This window comes from Astyanax mexicanus, chromosome 17 (genome assembly GCF_023375975.1).
Source record: "Astyanax mexicanus isolate ESR-SI-001 chromosome 17, AstMex3_surface, whole genome shotgun sequence".
NCBI classification, from domain to species: domain Eukaryota; kingdom Metazoa; phylum Chordata; class Actinopteri; order Characiformes; family Acestrorhamphidae; genus Astyanax; species Astyanax mexicanus.
The window spans coordinates 32,642,424-32,662,843 of record NC_064424.1 but is presented as its reverse complement, the minus strand read 5'-3'; the positions used below and the strand labels follow the sequence as shown (position 1 = coordinate 32,662,843).

At 41.2% G+C, this 20,420-nt stretch overlaps 1 protein-coding gene across 1 annotated transcript in view; it reads left to right on the top strand.

Moving 5' to 3' along the window:
- The window catches only part of LOC103037947 (inactive tyrosine-protein kinase PRAG1), a 38,967-nt gene extending 19,912 nt beyond the window's left edge, over positions 1-19,055 (top strand). The window contains exons 4-6 of the mRNA XM_007230609.4: positions 10,354-10,496; positions 15,335-16,077; positions 16,444-19,055. Of these exons, the coding sequence (XP_007230671.3) occupies positions 10,354-10,496; positions 15,335-16,077; positions 16,444-17,532 (1,975 nt within the window). The 3' untranslated portion in view covers positions 17,533-19,055. The remainder of the gene's footprint in view (positions 1-10,353; positions 10,497-15,334; positions 16,078-16,443) is intronic.
- The last annotated feature ends 1,365 nt before the right edge of the window (positions 19,056-20,420 follow it).

Here is a 20,420-nt window from a genome sequence, read left to right as displayed (position 1 = left end):
TCAGCGATAGCTAGGTTAAAGAACGTTCTAGAGAAATGTAGTGGGGCAGATTTTCGCCCCTGGTGTTTGTTTCCAGTCCAAGGCCCTCCATGCCCTAGGTCCAGATCTGCCTCCCCCCTCCCCTCCGTTCACGGACAACAGAGAAAAGATAGCATGTAGTTGCTAGGTGTGAAAGTCTTGTTCAGAGTCGGGCTAGGGAGCTACAAGACGTGGATATTTTAAAACGTGGCAGGAAACGTCACTATTACTTATTTTGAGGGTGAGACACTTAAAATACTCACTCGCTTGGCTTGTTGAGGCAGTGTGGCTCGTGTACCCGAGGAGACTAAAAGCATGATGTCTCTAATGTTAGTGCCAGACACCTTTGATATCTGCTACACAGGTAGGTGCAGCGTTTCTGATTTATTTGAGCATTTCTAAAACTCTGAGACTCCTGTTTCTAAAACATTTTAGGTTCATTTGTCTGTGTTATGGTGTTCGCATGTTTGCAGGTACATCTTGTGATGAGTGTTAGCATGGTTTCAGGTACCGTATTTTTCGCACTGTTAGGCGCACCGTATTATAAGAAGCTTGAAGTCTGAAGTCTTGAAGTCTGTTTTCTGGTCTATTTTCATACATGATGTGCACTGGATTATAAGGTGCCTTTTAAGAGAACTACTAATTCAGCAGGTTTCATCACTGGGTGGAGGTGGGGGGTGGGGGTTAGCTAACTAAGTTAAGTAAAGCTAAGCTAAGTAAACAAAACTGTAATAAAAAAGACTTTATTTTAAAGTCAAACGAGCGCTGGATGTAAATCTACATGTATTTCTCCCCTGAAAACTGTATTTGGGTGAGTATATCGCTTTTGTTTATTCACAGTGAGCTTAGATTTCCAAATTTCTGCTCCAGCCGTGCTAGCCGGGGTTAGGGGCAGGCTACATGCCGATAATACTCCCCTCTGAACGAGGAAATAGCGAGCCAGTTTAGCGGGTAATGCTAATGCTACTCCAGCAGTGCTAGCCGGGGTTAGCAGCAGGCTATAGGCCAATATACTTACCTCTGAATAGGGAAATAGCGGTTACCGGCTAATGCTAATGCTACTCCAGCCCCAGTACTGGAAAAGTAAACTGAAACTTCTGTATAACTCTGTACTTCAGTGGAGTGTCTTTACTGCTCCTTACAACCTGATTGGTAAAATTCATACATACAACGCACTGGATTAAAAGACGTACTGACGATTTTTGGGGGAAAAAGATTTTAAGTGTGACTTATAGTGCGAAAAATATGGTAAATCAGGTAAAGGATGGGTCTTAGCATGTTAACATCAGATTCCTCTGATGTTGTTAGCATACTTTCCAGGTGAATATCCCACTGCTTGACTTTACTAATCCCAGCCATCATTCCATGTGTTCTCTGACCTTTCCTAAACTCCTGTTGGACTTCATGTCAGGAACCTGACATCTGCATTTATTGTGATCTTTTCATTCTTCACAATGGCATGAAAGGTCCTTCCTCTACACTGAGCTAATCCACCCCCATGGGGCATCACTAGCATTCCTGTGCTGTGACTGACAAGAGATACAAGGAACTACAACGTCGACGAAATTTACTTGCACAAGCTCAGCAAAGCATAACTTTCTATGCTAGAATGTGCTAATTGTGTTGATCCCTAACCTTAATTTATGATTCTGCATCTTGGGATTGCTGTGATGTTTCTAGAATGAGAACAAAATGAACTTGAACTTATTGTGACATCCCTAATAGCTGCTCTGTTATGCCTTATAACACCAGATTGACACGTCTCATTTACCTCAAAGAGAAGATTCCTATAACTGGGACTCTTTGAACTGTCTGACCACCAGTGAGTGACGGCTCTGGAACCTGAGCAAAAAATCGACTTGCGCTGATAAATGCACAAGCTCAGCAAGAGACAGCCCTCTTTATATGCTAATGTATGCTAATTTTGGCAATCCTTTTATGCCTCGTAACCTTTGAACAGGACTTCACTTTGACCTTCAAGGTAAGATTCCTGCCTGGGATTTTCCGAATTGTTCGGTTGGCTGGAACTACAGTTTTTTTTTTATCCCCCGCTGAAGGTATTTCCCTAATACAACCTCCCTCCCTGCCTGCCTGCCTACCAGCCTGTGCCAGCGCTCGGCCTGGCAGGCTCGCCTGGCACCAGACACATGGCTGGCAGCCCAGAGTGGACTAAAGGCATGAGAAAGGAAAGAGAGAGGGGGAAACAGTTCCTCTTCACAGGTTTCTGATTACATAAAGTTCCTGCAGCATCTCAGGCCTTTCCTGAGGGAGCGGCAAGCGGCTGGCGGGATCGATCCCGAATCACTGATGCGGGAACAGGTCTGTCCTGAAAGCCACGGTACCGGAAAGTTGGAGCCGGTTTAATCCGGCAGGCTGGGAAAGAGCCGTGATCCGTGCTGGACTTGAACATGCTTCAGGCATGTCTCAGTGTGCACACACACACACACACACACACACAGCTTGCGACTGTTATGGGGACACATGGAGATTGGAAATTGAGAGGAAAGTCAGTGGACAGGAAAAGAAATGGGGAAAATATGCAGAAAGACTTTTCCTTTGAGATCTAAATAAAGGAAAAAAGGAGAGAGAGATGGAGAGATATGAAGAACAGAAAGAGTGAGAGAGAGTATAATAGAGAGAGAGAGAGAGCAGTAGAGGTTGTAATTGCCCCAGTTGGGCTAGCGGGTGATTAATATGAAGGAGAGGCTTTATTACTGGCTTCTCTCTCTCTTTCTCTCTCTCTCTCTCTCTCTCTCTCTCTCTCTTTCTTTGTGTGTGTGTGTGTGTGTGTCTGTCTGTGCTCATATGATCCATCCCCACACAATGAGCTCTATTCTTCTCCTACATTAAGGGAAAAGTTTGGCAAAAATTCAAATGCACATGATTGATCACTGACCCCAAATGCAGTCTGTCAGCTGAGACATGTCTGGTATCTGACGTGCGCTTCATTAGTTCACAATAGGAGACACACCAGTGCACTGTACTTAGTTTAGTAAAATAGTTTAAATTTAGTACTCCTACATTTCCTTTGGGATAAATAAAGCATCCATCCATCCATCCATCCATCCATCCATCCAGACTGTCACCAAAACATTTGTCTCTTAAAACAATACAAATACAGATCTTAATTTATTGTGGTGTAAAACATTGTTTGACAACTTTTTTTTAAGTGTTTTCATACCTGCCCTTTTTTCCAGCTAAAACAGACTAAAACAGGTTCATTTGCACTGTTGGTGCAGACCAAGACAACAAGACGCGATGGTCTCGTGGTCCCAAACAAACTCCAGACCAGTTCATTTGTAGTGCAAACAAACAAGACCCAACCTCAATCCAACCCATTTATCAAATATACTCCTTATCTTTGAGCTGAAAGGCTGTTCAGGTGCAGTTTAACCTGATTTATTATTACACTGCACTGAAAAACAGCCTAGTTTGAGCCTAGTCTTCTTCTTGTATTTACTTTCTTACTACCGCCCCAGAAAGGCCTGACCAATAAGTGGAGACAACGTGCTTATGGTTGGGGTTGTTGCAGCGCACTTTGTTGCAATTGTGTGAAACCAAAGGGGAAAACACTTCAAGTGTTAATGAACTTGCCAACTAATTTGGACTAAAGAAACAAACTACATGTCTAAAAACACAGTAAACCTATAACCCCATAATGCATCACAAAATGTAGTGCAGTACATTGGTGTTTCTAAGAACAGCACAAACAATGACAGTTTGTTGTTTGTTCATTCCCTAGTCAGTTTATTATTATAGTGTATAGTGAATGAGTTAATGAGTAAATTATTGAAATATTAAAATATATTAACAATTTGAAATAGTGTGAATGCTGCTTTTGGAAATCACTAAACAAGCTGACTGAGATGAATAGGTTGGCCTCAGTCCATTTTGAAACAACTAAGTAACAAAATATTAGCTTAATATGAACAAAATGCAAGACGTGATATGATGATGTTTTGCATAGTTAAGTCTCAAGCTTCTGTGCTTTAACTTCTTTTGCCTGATGCTTTAGTTTAGCTGGGCTGTGTCCCAAAGCACACTGTACCACACTACAGTGTTTCAACTCTCGTCATCTCTAGAACTGCATTAAATATTTTAGCTGCCACAATAAAGACATGTGGAAGTTGGGATGCAACCACAGTATCGTACAATTTTACTTTTTGCCTTAATTTATCTGTTTTCTTTGGCAGTAAGCAAGTTAACATGTGTAAATCATTGAAAATGCGGTTTAATACTGAGATCAAGGCATATTGATTTAAAAGTGTTCTGGGGTTAAATTGTAAGGATTTTATGCTTGTTATTGCATGGTTCACATAGGTCCTTGTGCAGACCTCTACTCGCAGCCTTTTCTACTCCTAATTTTGGTTTAATTGCAGACCTGTCTCAGTATAAATGCAAAGCAAACCAGGACTAAATGTAATAATCTATAATTTTCCTGATTGGTCTAAACCAAGTGCACCAAACTACAAATATAAGCTCACACAGTGTCTATTACTGCCTCCATCCTGTACGTTTAGGAAACTTGGGTAGCATACTCATACGGCACTGTGAAAACGAGGTAGACAGCAGGTCTGAGTATGTTTCTAAATACACATAGCCTGTGTTTGTGTTTGTGACTCACAGGAAACCATGTCTATAGTTGCACTGAAACTGTGTCACTGTGGCTTTAGTTCATATTTATCAGCTTTCAGCGAAACGCTGCAGTGTCAAGCGGAACCAACCACAACACATCTTAATTTGGAACACTGACCCTCAGTATTTCTGTCTCATAATTCACTCAGAACTGCCCCAAATATTACGACCTGTCACGTTCAGCATGCACTATACACTCACTCTACTGCTGTTTTATTCTGTGCACTTTATTAAAAATCACCTACTATCTAATGCTTTCAATAATTGGCCCCTTTATTTAAAACACTTACTACACGTGGTTTTACTCAGTGATCACTATTATAAACAACCACTTAGTACCCTGTGATTCCAGTCACTAGACACTTTATTAGAAACACATACAAGATCATTTTTAGTCAGCTAATGATGTACAGTTTCCAGCTGTACACCAGTAAGGTAAAACCACAGGAGAAGGGTTTCTGATAAAGCTGCAAGAAGGAGAGGGTGAATATTTACAATTTACTTTAAAATAATACATACCAAGGAACAGAAACAGAGTGTGAGAGAGAGAGAGAAAGAGAGAGAGCTGTGTTGAATTCCAAGAACTTACCAAGGTCAACTTAGCCATGCAGGGCAAGAGACGATTAGAAACCAAGCCCCCCCCCCCCCCCCCCCCCCAACCCTCTTTCTTTTTTTCTCTCACTCTTTATCTCTTTATCTCTCTCACTCATGCTCTCAATCATTCTCTCTCTCTCTCTCTCTCTCTCTCTCTCTCTAAACCAATTGTATGTATGTGATCAGCCCATCTGTACAACATATACACACAAACAGACACACACACACACAGCAATGCCAGTAAACCCTGACTCGGTCTGTTGGCTTGTCCAATCAGGGGAGATCTATGGTTCCCATGGCGATAGCATGGATAAATGAAGACAAACGTGTCATCGCCCAGTGTCAGACAACTGACCTTGGACAAGGAGCAGAAATAGAGAGACAGACAGACCTGAAATATATTTACCTAAATATTATATATATATATATACAATATTGATGATTATTATTTATTTATTATTAAAATTAATATTACTTGGATGCTACACATGTGGATTCCAATGAAGTGGTCAGTGAGTGGAAGCACAATGTAGTAGTAGTTGGTGTTTCTTAAAAAAAAAAGGCCAGTAAATAGAAGCATAAGGTGGTATGTAGGTGTTTCTAATAATGTGGCCAGTGGATGGAAGCACAAAATAGGAGTTGGGTGTTTCTAATAAACTGGCCAGGAAAATGGAAGCACAGAGTAGTAGTAGCCAGTGAATTTAAGCACAAGGTATCATAACTTTAAAGAAGAGATAGTACTGTAGGATAAGAGAAGATGGAAAAAGTCAGACAGAGAGACAGATATGAGAAAGAGAGGGATGGTAGATGAATAAGCTGTGACAAGACTCCAGATTGAGGAAAAGAAAGGGATGAAGAGACTGATGGTCATTTGATTCATTAACTGCTGTAATGGGCGTCTCAATAGCTGTCACTCAACCTAATTGAGTTTGGTGATTAGATGGAATGAAGAGAAAAAAAGATCCATTCATTCCTTTACACACATACACACACACACACACACACACACAGCCAAAGAGAAAAATCTTAAAGCAATTGTTTGTTAAAAATTCCAGCAGTTTTACACAATTACTAGTACACTCCAGCACTTGCTACAGTGCAACACAACACTCGTCCACATTTTTTGGCCTACCATCCACACAATAAGCAATATTTGGTCACTGAAAACTGAGCTTTTTGTGTTAAATCTGTTTTCATTATTGTCATATGGATGGGGAAAACAGAGCTTTATAAAAAAAAAGCACTGACTTTCTGGCTAAATCTCAAAAACCACCTTACTTTGTATGCAGTGAGCTAGTCGAATAAGTAATAAAAATACATGTACACGCATATAGCTTTAGATTTTAGATTTAGATTAATTTAGATATAAATGCAAATACTAGGGATGTCCCAACCAAGTTATTTTACCCCTGGTCTCCTTTAATAGTAAACATCATATGTAAGACTCTTAGGATAGCTCTTAGGCTAACATCTTACCTGACAGACACACAAAGCACTAAATGCATCCGCTTCATAACAGAGCCATTTCTTTTGGTAATGATGATTTGGTGTAGTTTTTTTTATCTACAGAATGTTAAGAGCTGTTTCAAAGAAGTTTTGGTGTATGTTTTAGCACTTTCAACCATAGGCACAGCTCCTCCTCTTTGGGTGGTGGTGGTAGTAGATACATAGATACATGGAGCTCTAAACTACTCTAAAAACATTTTATGTTGTGTTGTAAATCTAGTTAGCTGTACTCTAAATACCTGTAATAATGTTAAATAGCCTTTTGGAATAGTTAGCTACTTAACAATTCGATATGAAATAACCAAAACAAACTCTAGTAAGTGGACGTGGACAAATAAGGTGAATTGGAAGAAACTGCCTTGCTTGCTGAAATAAACTGAGTATTTGTGTGAGTAAATGTGTGGTAGTATTTGATGTAAATTGTATTATTAATCATTAACTGAGGTCTTTAAGGAGTATTAATTAGCACTTAAGTTGATTTAATTAGTTTAGAAGCATTTCTATGCACCATGCTAATCAGTGGCTTCTGGCTTCCACTACTGGTTAGCTAACCTAGCTACATTAGCATCATCCTATCACTATAAACAGCCTGTGCTCTGGTAGCTTTAGAGAGAGGTTATGAGGGTTTGAGGTTTATAGGTTCTAACAGAACACACTCTCACGCTGTGAATGTTTACTGATAGTCTATTTTAGATAAAGCATCTCTCTGTTCTCTGTGAACTTTCTTTTCCGTTTTTTGACTTTATTTCATTGTTTGAGCTGATTCAGAATTCATGAAGTAGGTATTAGCACTTCTCTGTGTTTGTGTGTGTGTGTGTGTGCGTGTGTGTGTGTGTGTGTGTGTGTGTGTGTGTTGGATTTTATTTATTCTTTTAAAGGTATTGTTGAAGTATTTAAAAAAATAACTTCATTTTAATCTTGTTTTAGAAGCATTTCCACACAGTTTGTGTGTTGATTTAGAGTCATGCTAATCTGTGAGTTCCTGGCCTCCACTACTGGTTAGCTAAACTAGCTACATTAGCACCATCCTATCACTATAAACTGCCTGTGTGCTGGTAACTTTAAAGAGATGTGCAGCGGGTTTGAGGTTTTTAGTTTCTAACGGAACACACTCTTACTCTGCAGTGTTTACTGATAGTGGTCTGGGGTTCATGTGGTCTTTTTCAGATACAGCATCTCTGTGTTCTTTGTAAAGTTTCTCTTCTGTTATTTGACTTTATTTCATTGTTTGAGCCGAGTCAGAATTTGTGAAGTAGGTATTAGCACTTTTGTGTGTGTGTGTGCACATGTGTGTGCATGTGTGTGTGTGTGTGTGTTATTTATTATTTTAAAGAGATTGTTGAAGTGTTTTAAAAAGCACTTGATTTTAATGTTGTTTTAGAAGCATTCCCACACAGTTTAAGAGTGTGTTGATTTAGCATGATGCTAATCGGTGAGTTCCTGGCTTCCTCTACTGGTTAGCTAAACTAGCTACATTAGCATCGTCATATCACTTTAAACCGCCTGTGCTCTGGTAGCTTAAGAGAGACGTGCTGCGGGTTTGAGGTTTTTAGGTTCTAACAGAGCGGGGGGCACACCAGCATGCCCACACATGAAACACACTCTCACTCTGCGAGTGTTTACTGAAGGTAGTCTGGAGTTCATGTGGTCTTTTTTCGATAAAGCATCTCTGTGAAGTTTCTCTTACGTTATTTCACTTTTATTTCATTGTTGAAGCTGAATCAGAATTTGTTAATTAGGTATTAGCACGTGAAGTAGGTATTAGCAACACAGTATGCGTGTGCTAATATGAGTCTGTGTTTTATCTCTTCACTTTCGTGTGTTTATATATAATAGTTTTTAAAATTGTATTTTTATTAGAGATATTTTAAAGCCCAGTTAAAGCAAGTGTATTGGCAGTGTGTGTTGTGTGTGAGTGATGCAGGAGGAAGCTCCGGCTGCTCTTTTGTAGTTTAGACAGGTTAGCTCATGTTCACACAAACACACACACACACACACATACTGTTGGGTGTTTCGATAACAAGATCAAGGCCTTTGCAGGGAGCTTTCCACAGCCACTGTCCGAAGACACACTCCTGGGAGTGTGTGATGGGAGTGAACGGAAAGGAGGACAACTCCCTAAAACAGCAAAGATATGAGTGCTGAATTAGCTTTACGTCACTCTCAAAATGCTGCGTCTCATTGCTTTAACTTTTATAAACGTAGACAACAGGACAAAATCTTGTGTTTGTATCAGATCCCGGATGAAAAAGCACGGATTAAAAAAATCTGGAGAGTCAGATTTTAAGGTAAGTAAGGCTAAACTTTCTATCTAGGACTAGGCGATATGGGAAAAATATCATATTGCTATATTTTGACAAAATGCATCAGTAGTGGAATGTTCAAATACTATCTCATACTCAGTACAGTGATTGTGTTCAAAATAAACTGTAGTTTATCCAATTAAAGGCTAATTACACTCTATGTAACGACATGTGGCGTTGGTTATTGTTTTTAAGCTCTGTCAATATCGATGATACAATTAGAAAAACAAAAAAATAAACATACTTCTAACAAAAGGTTAAAGAAGGTTTCGGAAGTGACCGCAGAGAATGTCAGACACTAGAGGGGTCTCCCGGGCGAGTCCAAAATGTAAAAAACTGGTAAAAATTCTACTGTATGCTCTGATATGCCAAAAGTCATGTGACAGGAACTAGTATTGTGCCCCGTGACTTTTGTCATGTCCCATGAAAGCTAAAGAATATGCAATAAATATGGATGTGATTTCTTGTAACACTACACTGTTACACTTGTACACTTGATCTGTTGCTCACTCCACACTGTTACACCCCAGACTTGTAACACACTCTACACTGTTACACTACTGATCTGTAGCTCACTACACACTGTTACACCCTAGACTTGTAACATTTTCTACACTGTTACACTACTGATCTGTAGCTCATTCCACACCATTACACCCTAGATGTGTAACACACTCTACATTGTTACACTTCTGATATCTGGCTCACTTCACACTGTTATACCTCATACCTGTAACACACTCCACACTGTTACACCCTAGACTTGACTTGACACTCTACACTGTTACAATTCTGATCTGTAACTCACTACACTGTAAAACCCTAGGTGTGTAACACACTACACTGTTACACTACTGATCTGTAACTCACTTCACACCCGTAACACCATCCATTGTTACATCACTGACCTGGAACCCACACCACAGTGTTAAGCCTACTCAAAGTGTTACACTCCACGTACTACACACTAACTACAAGAATAAATACAGTATAATATGACTGTGCATTAAATGATGTGATGAATGGTTTAAATGCTTTGTTGCCACAGAATGAGAGAGCAGGTGTTGATTGACCTGGTTGTGTTTAGGGTGTGTGTTAGGTTGGTTCAGGCCAGAAAGAGTAAGATAGAGATAACGCAGGGGTGTGGTTTCTATTCCTGTGTTTTTTACTGTGTGTGCACGTGTGGGTAAATTAAACGTAGGTGATATGTATTGACGTTGAGTATTTGTGTACAGTGTAAATGGATTGGTGCTGTAGTGTATAATTTTTATTAATGCTATTTGTGTGTTTTATGCAGGGTGTGTGCTAAGCTGAGTGCAAGCAGTATGGAGCTGGACCGGGTCAGCCAGCAGGGATCAATCGAGTCTCTTCCGCACTCCCTGCGAGGACTTCACAGCAACACAGCCTCAACAGACAGCCTGCAGGCACTCTCCGACAGTGGTGAGTTTACCCACAATCCACTTTCATGCATCTCCTACAGTACACTGTAACAAATCACTAACAAGCCACTGAATTATGTGGCCCACAATCTACTGGACCACGTCTCCCTCAATCCATTGCACTCCATGGTATTGCTGCGATCCATTTGAGCTCAGATGTCAAAATTTCAAGTTACAAGTTCCTACTAGGAAAGTGGGGAAAGCCTTGCCAACCCCATGTTCGGAGTCCAAGATGACTGAGTCCAATCAGCTGTAGTATGAGCAGTAGCATTGTACATTAACTTTTATAACATAAGCTTAAATTTATTTATAGGGCTGCAATGATTATTCAACATAATTGACAATGTTTCTTATAAAAAATTGTCTACTGAAAATGTCAGTGTTGACTATTGGTTAATTTGTAACAGCATCGCACTACCAAAATCCTGGGCACAAAAACACAATGGAAACACAATGGACAATAACAATACTCCTCCAATATATGTAAAGTCAGCCACCGCCTTTTTTTAAGCTACTGTTGATGTAGTATTGCGTGCTCGAGTAGCATCACAGCGCGCTCATGGGAAAGCGCAGCGACCCGGTTTCGATAAATCAGCTCACAGACGCCTTGTGCTGAGCAACACCACCCTTTGGAATAATGAGGGGAGAGAGCGCCATCTACCCACCCGGAGAGAGCAAGGTCAATTGTATTCTTTCAGGGCTCCAGTAACCGATGGCAAGCTACATGAGCAGGATTCCAACTCGTGATGTTCTGATCATAGTGGCAGCACTTAGTGGCAGTCCCCACCATAACATGGTTATTTAAAGATCATTTAAATGTCATGTTCAGTTGTTTCTATCATTTTAAAGCGAAGGAGGGCATGACAGAGTAATCATCAGATTAATCTTATCATCAGATTAGTCGACAACCAAACACTGTATACATTATAATGCATTGTTATCAATTGGTATTGTTAGCTATGCCATAATTCTCTTACTAATGTAAACAAAGTTCTTCAGTGTGAGTTTGGTGTGAAACACTTCAGAGAAAAAAAATGGATTTAAAAGTGGTAGTGAACCACTGCCTGAAACCGTTTTTAATCATGCAGATCATTAAAACTGTGGATGCAATGTGTAATATGGCATCAACATTCCATAAAATACCTCAGAATATACATGTAGGTTCACTGAAGAGTTTAAGTAATATGGTAAAATGGTGTTATTGGTGTCGTGGCATCATGGCATTGCGGTTTCTTTCCTTTTTTTTACGTAATTCTTTTTACAACACGCACTGCTCCAGAAATACTGATCAGTTTAAGCCGGTCAGGGAGGGGTGAACTCGGCCCTGTTTAAGGACTGCGGTCGGCTCCCGGCGTCCTGTAACTGCAGCATTCAGGGTTTCCCAGAACGAGAGGAGGGATAATAACGGAGGGAGGGAGATAAAGAAAGGATAATGAGAGGAAATAAGGGTTTTCCACTCGTTTATCACAGGGAGCCATTCCCATGTTCTTATTCCCCATGAAGCCACTAATTTAGTCCCCACCTCTTAATTAAAGCATACTCTCCCTCTCTCTCTCTCCCCTCTTTCACTCTCTTTATCTCTCTATCTCTTCCCCTCCTTCCCTCTCTTTATCTCTCTCTCCCCTCTTTCACTCTTATATCTGTCTTTCTCTCTCTCACTCACTCTCTCACACTCTCTTTTTCATTCTCCCCCTCTCTCTTACACACATACACTCTTCTTACTCTCTTTTTCTATCTCACTCTTTCTCTCTCTCTCTCTTTCTCTCTCCCCATTGACTCACTCATATTCTTCCTCTCCTTCTCTATCCCACTACCCCCTCTTTTATATACACATATACACACACACTTTTCTCTTTCTTGCCAGGTCTCACGAATGTCAGATAATATCATATAATTGGATGTTGCTGTGAACCGATGCTAATATCAGTATCATGTAATTGTCAGTTTATTTTAGATGTCATTTTTCAGATGTAGTTGGAGAGTAATGTCAGCTACTGTATTTGGATGTGTCTCACATCTGTTTAAATCATATGCTGTAATCAGATTTTAACATAAGACACTAAAAATTAGATGTTTAAAACGTTTACTCAGATTGTATGTATATAATGGGGTGTTTTTTTCACTATACTTTATCACTATATATAATACTAACATCATTTCTATCATAATATATATAGTATTATAACCTCTGTATGTTGATTCATATTATACTGCCAGATACAGTTACATTACACAGCCCTACTTTATGGTAGAGGCTGATTAACAGATAATTTTTATACATTTATAAAAAAATCTCTGTTCTTTTTTTATTTGGAAGGTTAGTGGGGGATCTGATTTACTGGAAGTCCAGTGTTAGTGTATCCGCTGTACCGTAGAAAAGGGAACATGGCAGGGTTAAAGGGGAACTATACTGATATTTTTTTATTTCTGCATAATTTGAAAAAAATCACCACCACTGTAAGGAAATCCGAGTGAGTATATTACTCTATAACAAACCGTTTTGCACCCAACCCACTCTGAATGAGTTTATCTTAAATAAGGAATTAAGCAGAGAATTTTGGAAAGTGGGTGTAGTTCCCCTTTAATATTAGCTGCTCTCAGCTCACACACACACACTCACTCACACACTTTGCTCTGGGTTAAACAGTAACACACAGGAGGCAGGCAGTCTGTCTCTCCTCACACAGGGCTCCACCTCTCCAGCCTTTACACTAAAACACACACCACACGTCACGGCACTGTTATTGATAACCAGATTATAATAAGCGCGTGTGTGTTTAAGAGGAAGGAATGTGAGGTGTGTTGAGTTATTGCATCAATAACTACACTATCAGTTTATCTGTTTGTCATTCGTATACATCTTTATTTCCCTTAGTGTTAACAGACAAAAAGGCTTGAGGGAAAGCAGGAAAGAAAGAGGAAGGTAAAAAAGAAAATGAGAGAGAGAGATACAGAAAAGGGGCACGAGAAAAAAAGTGGAAGAGTAGAGAGTACAGAGTTACCCTACGTTAAAACTGGCAAGTGTAAAGTTGTTCAAATCATCCCAGTTGTGTGTGAAGGTGTACTGGCATAGCCTGGTAGCACGCTGGCTAATCAAGTAAGCTTCCAATCAAGTGATCAAAGGTTGGAGATCCAGAAATAAGAGGTAGAGTGCAGAGAGAGCAGGGAAACAATCCCAAGTTCAAATCTGATTGTGTTGCAAAATCGAATGTTTATTTTAGGTTGTTTACACAATTTTTTTAATGTGACCCATATTCAACATCAAAATGGGCCTATCTGTAAAAACGATACAATTTTTTTCAATGCCTAGTTCTTTAGTTTCTTTATTTTTGAGGTTTTCGTTTTCCTCGGATGCTCTTTAAACATGGAGCGGTTGCATCACAAGAAGGGCTCCTGGTGACAGTATGATAATGAGATTACTTATGTCTGTTAAATAAATACATTATTATATAAATACATAAATTATTGCTTTTTTTTTTTAATTTTAAAAAATTTATTGAAAAAAGTAGCGATTGGGTATCTGTGTCGAATTCAAAGTATCTTATTAGTTTTGGTATCAACATTTTTTAAACGATACCCAGCCCTAATCGCAAGCCTATAAAATTAGTTTAAGCAAACCCCAAATATTTAAGCTTCATCTCCTCTATTTTTTTCTTCCATTCACAACCCAACTTTTTTTTTTTTTTTTTTTACTCCTTAATGTAAAAGTCACATGAATTTCAATCTGACTGAAGAAAGCGAGAGATAATCTGATTAGACAGAAGATGAATGAATGGACAGGCTGTGGTTGGAGATAAATAAAGATCTGCTGTGTTTTGTGAGATGTTTGAGGATGACACTCTGACGTTAGCAGTGATAAAGGCGAGTCTGGTTTGCAGTTGACTAAAGTGAGGAGGAATGAACAGCGCTTGTGCTCGCCTGTCTTTCTTTTGGTTTTGGCACCTGTCCGATATTGTATCATCAAATAAAATTCTACAACATGTCTCACCTTCTCTGACTCACTCTCTCTCTCTGTCTACCTCTCACTCACTTAATTGTTTTTTGTTAGCATTTTCAGATATTAACTGGTTACCCAATGCCAGTGGGTTAGTGTTATTTTCCATGACATCAAGGGAGCGGCATGTTTGTTTACTTTGTGATAGAACTTAGTCATAAGTGGATCTATTTATATACATTACAACATTAGTAATGTACTCAAAAATAATATAATAGGCTCAGTTAGGTGTTTTTTACATCATCTTAATCCCACCACCTCCCAAAGATAAGGAGCTGTATCCATGGATAAAGGTGCTAAATTTGAGGAAAGAAAATCCACCCAAACATCCATAAATTTGGGAGCCAAAACTTGTAAATCTTTGGACAGAGAAATGCTTTAACTTCACTGGCGCTTGGGTGTCTTTTAAAATTTTCAATAGGACAGTGACCCTATGCATACCTCATTAAATCCATCAAAACTTGATTTCAGAAGAAGTCCTGAAAGATTCTAGATTGCCCATCCCAGTTATCAGACTTGAACTTCAAAGAACATGTAAGATTTGTTGGAATTTGAAAGGATTTGAAGGTGGTTTCTGCATGCAATGTTCATAAGAATAAATCTTAGTTAACTAAAGGCCATTGCACACGAGGAATGGACTAAGATTCCTCAGGATCCCTCAGAAACTGATGTCAAACTATTCATCACAGGCAAGCTGGTTTGAGTATTTCCAGAAATGCTGACCTCCTCAGATTTAAAGCACAATAAAGATCTTCCAGAAGTATCTTCCTAGATGCAACAAAAGGATTTTTGTTCTTATTTGTTCAATAAAATTCCTTCTCTTTCTCTTCCCTCTGCTCCTCTAGGTGCTCAGGATTCAACACTCCGCTCCTGCCCATCTCCATTCCCTAGCAGCCCCTTAGCATCCTCCCCTAGTTCCCCACGTCCCAACCCATTTCCTAGCAACAGCCTGGGCCGGCAACTCCAACCGCCCCCACTGCCAGAGAAGAAGCTGGTAAACCGCACTGTTTCTGCCCCAGGCGACCCCGGTATCAGGGCAGTGGCCCGGGCTCGTCCACGGCTGCCATTTGGTGGCTCAGAGAGCAACGTGAGCTGCAGTAACAGTGCTGGACCGTCCAGTCCTGTGGAGCCACGGCCTGTGTTGTCCTCCAGTGACTTGCTGGACAGCGCCAATCGGCAGACCACCAAAGGCCAGGGGCGGCTGGGGGGTCACAGCCGGGGAAGTGTGACCTCCTGCTCTTCTCCACAGCTCAGCATGCTGCCACCATCCCACACTGCCACTCATGGCGCGTCCAACAATGCTAACCTGCTAGGCTCCACTCTGCAGCTCCACACCCTGCTGAGCAACATGGACAGTCGTGAGTGTGTCTACTCAAAGCTGGGCGGACTGTATGCAGAGTCGCTGCGGCGGTTGGCACTGAAGTGCGAGGAGCATTTTACTCGAAGCCAGAAGGACCCAATGCGCTTCGACGAGAGCAACTGGTCACTCTTTAAACTGACCTGCAACAGACCCAGCTGCCTGGCAGGTGATGCTGTATACTATTCAGCTTCCTGCGCGTCAGATGCTAACAACATGTACGCTGTAAAGGTGAGAAAAAATACATTTATTAAATTGTTTAACATTATCGAAATGCCTCCTTTAGCAACAAGTAGTGCTGAATCAGAGCTGTAAAAAGGAATATTATTGCAAACCATTCAGAAAGCATGTACTTTTCAAATTAAGCAAGACTCTCCTGCTTAGTATGCCAGCAAGTCCTTATGACATTTGGATTTCACCATAATTAACATAATTTTTTGCCAAATAGGTAGAGTAAATTAACAAAATTAGATGAGAACAAACTAGGGCTGTTTAAACTGTTGTACAATAAAGATTGGTGTCTACACCACTGGTCTGAATCCCAGTCAGTCCTGCCAGTCTAACCCTATATTTTTTTACCCTGTTTCTTTTCTGTAGATCTGTAAAGGCCAGACCACTGATGCTAAGCAGGCACATCTATATGGTCTGTCAGTTCAGCAGAACATCCCCCCGCACTTCAACCTGCAGCAGGACTGCGGTCACTTCATCGCCTGTGTCCCCCAAAGCATGCTGCCTGGCGACGACTGTGGTCCCCCTGAGCAGGAGCGGGTAGTGGTCATCACAAGGGAGGTGCCCCGACAGAGTGCGGCAGACTTTGTCAAAGAATGGGAATCATTCCACCGGGCACAGCCGGAGGTTTACGAGCGGCGTGTGTGCTTCTTGCTCCTGCAGCTATGCAATGGCCTTGAACACCTAAAGGTCCATGGTGTAACCCATCGAGACCTCTGTCTGGAGAATCTTCTGCTAGTACCCCACAGGCGCCTCCCACATGCCTCTGAATCGCCCTCTTCTGCAGACCCCCAGCAGCAGCGTCTGCCCCGCCTTCTTATCAGCAACTTCTCCAAAGCCAAACAGCGAGGAGGCACAGGTGCTGAAGACGCTGCCCCTCGGGACCACGCCCGCCTGGCACCTGAGATTGTCTCTGCATCGCAGTACCGCAAATTTGACGAGTTCCAGACTGGCATCCTGATCTACGAGCTGCTGCACCAGCCCAACCCATTCGAGGTGACTCCAGCTCTACGTGAGCAGGACTACCAGGCTGAGGACTTACCACCCATTCCTGCTGTTTCGATCTATTCGGCTGGGCTCCAGCGCCTCGCCCGTTTGCTGCTTCAGCCTGACCCCATCAAGCGTATCCATATCCAGGAGGCCAAACGTGGGCTGCAGAGCCTACTGTGGGGCCCAAGGAAGGAGCTTATGGAGCAGCAGCAGCTGAGCCGATCAGTCATCGGGGGCTCGTCTGGGATTGGGACTGGAAGCACTGAACAGCCTAGGCAGGATGGCCTTCTGAACTGGCTGGATGTGAAGAGGGCTCTGTTGATGATGAAGTTTGCTGAACGCTCGTTGGAGCCAGAAAGGAACGCCGAGCTGGAGGACTGGTTGTGCTGCCAGTATTTCTCTACTGCACACCCGATGTCTCTGTGCCACACTGCTGAACTTCTGTATGCAATTAAGGTGTCACACTGAAGACTTGTGTGGGATACAATTGCAAGTATTATATCTGTGTAAATGATGTATGTTGGGGTAACCAACCCTCCTCTTATAGATGTACCTTCCTGTAAATTTTTATTGGAATCATAGTCTGCTCAAGTTCATAATCAGTGTTTCTTAAAGACCTTTATGAACTAGATCAATTCATGGTTGTTACAGCTGAAAGACTGGACCAAAGTCCTAACCAAGGTTTATATTTTTGGTCCAGTTAGTTTAAGTAGATCATTTTGGGCTGCATTTCACTATACTTGACGTCGATTGGTTTATGGGAGGGTGTGCATCAGACCTGGCTATTTTGTCAATTTGTCAAGTTGCCTTTGTTGTGCAAAATTCTGCCTCATTGTCAAAATCTGACAACATTTGAGTGCAAATTTTGCGCAGCAGAATGAGTATAAACTTCCTGTAATTGGTCCCCCAACATCCTAAAACTCTAGGTCTAGAAGACCTAGACCACCTCTTTTGGTCCTTTTGTCCAGACTATGGTCTGTAACACCTTTAAACTTCTTCTTTTTTTTTCTTCAAAAGTCCAGACCAAACAAGGTAGATGTGAAAGCACATCAAGACTAGGATTCAAATTGAACTAAGCAGGAAGGTAGATTTTCAAATAAGTTGATGGTTGATATGGTTGATACCTGATGTGCGTTTTCTGTTTTACAATTCCATGCTTTGCGCTGTGGTAAAAGATATTGCGTAGACATTCTAATATTTCCAGGAAGCAACAGAAGACAGCAGACTCCAACTGCCAACGAATTTGTCAAAACTGACTTCTGCTTTTTCCATTTTTGAACACTCGCCACTTCTGTCCAACAGTCATCAGCTTGTTTTCAAACGGAGCAGACTTTAAAAGCACATACTTACCAGTCTGGATGACGGGAACTGTGACTCCGAGACTTAAGGACTCGCATCAGCATCTGTCTTTTATTTATTCTTTGTGTTAACAGTAACAATGAACAAACACAAGGCATCTGAAAATATTACACTCTTCTTCTTCGTTTTCTGTATGAGTAAAAATGGAAATCCGTTCCCAAAATAGTATTCACCTTAGTTCTTTGTCGATAAGACCATATAGGGGTGTTGCTTTGGGCTGTATCTTTGCCAGTGTGCACACTATGTCAAAGCGTGTTATTTATCTGCAACGACTCGAAGTTGCAGAATGCTGTGGGAACTGTTTACTTATTTATTTCTTGGTTTGAGCGCTCTGCACTTACACTGGCAGTTAAAAAGAGTTGCTCAGATCTTTATATGTCCTACATTGATGCTTAGCAACTGCACCGATTGTGTTTGAAGGGATCAGTCTCTCCTCTTTTGGTAGATAACCATAAAAACATGATTTAATCTGCCAGCAAAACAGTGTGGGGTGCTGTACCACTTATCAAGTAATGGAATGGGTTGGCAACACACCAAATCATCCAATTTAGACCCTGTTGAGAACTTGTGGGACTGTATTGGAAAACAGAGAAAAAAGAGGTATAGGAGATCTGACAGAATAAAAGGAAGAAGAGTAGAAGTAGAAGATGAGTTTAATCCTTTATACTGCCTGATTTTGAATACACCCTGAGGCAGGGATGTTAGGATGCTCTTATCCACAATGTTCTGCAGATAACTGCTGGTGTTCATTTTAAAACATCTAATTTCACTTGTTTAATCAGTTACAAACAACTAATGAAAATGGAATAAAAATTTGCAGCCACACAGCCCTACACTCCTCCCATAAGGATTACTAGGATTATTAGAGTGGCATGGTGGTGCTTCAGGTACTGTGTTTTTCACCCAGCTCCATGGGTCTGGAATTGTGGGTTTGATCCCCACTTCTGTCCATAAGGAACTGGTGTGCTGGGTGAGGGTACTCTGGTTTTCTTTCCATCTACCAAAGATTTGTGTGGAAGATGATTTGGCCATGATTAACAGCCCTCTATTTGTGACTCAATATGGGAGGGAGTGGTTGTATGTGGGACCCTGAGATGGACTAGCACCCCGTCCAGTGGGTTATCTCTGCCTTGCACCTAATGATTCTGGTGTTGTGCTGAAATCAGCACCCCTGCCAGGAAAAGCACCGATTCTTGGAGCGTATTTCTAAGTAAATTCAATGCGCTTTTGTGAAAAAGACGGTGCGTACACGCTGACGAAAGGGGGAGCTTTTCATGGCGGGGTGCGGATTTCGGCATTACTATGTTCCCTATGTTCACTATGTTCCCTCATAGGAGAGGCTGCAGGTGACATGACTATTTTTTATTATTTCTTAGGAGTCAGCGTAGCTTAGAACAGCATCTTGGGTATTTTCATTTTCTAAAAAAAAGTTTAAGCCAAGAAGACGTGCATGCTCCCGAGAGAGGGTGCTTTTCTTGGCAGGGTTGCTAAATTCAGCACAACACCAGGTAGGATCCCCTATGTGCAGCCATCAAAGCATAGTTAACAGCAAGTTTGTCTCTAGTCTAAGAAGATGATATGAAAGTATTACATAATTCTGTGATCAGTGGTCACACTGTTAAGGCCAAAAGAGGACTGACCCAATAATGGTTCAGCTTTTAGTATTTTGCAGTACTGGAAACATTTGCGCAAATCTTTCAGACTTCAGGTGTAGATATCCTGCCAACTAGGTGTTGCCGCCTTCTTGCTTTAAACTACTCAGTCCAAACCTTGCATCCCTCCTTTGAAGCTTTGTAAGGTAACCACGATACCGTCCTCAGGGCTCGCTTTGATGTTGTGAAGTAGGAGCCTTGCTTGTGGTGGTCCAATCCGTCCCAGATCTGACGCACCTGGTTCTAATGTTGTGTTCCCGAAGCCTGGGATTAGACGCAGTGTGGAAGGTTAGGTTTGGATCGCGGCTCTGCGGGGTGGCGGATTTTGAAAAGCGGGATGTCGGT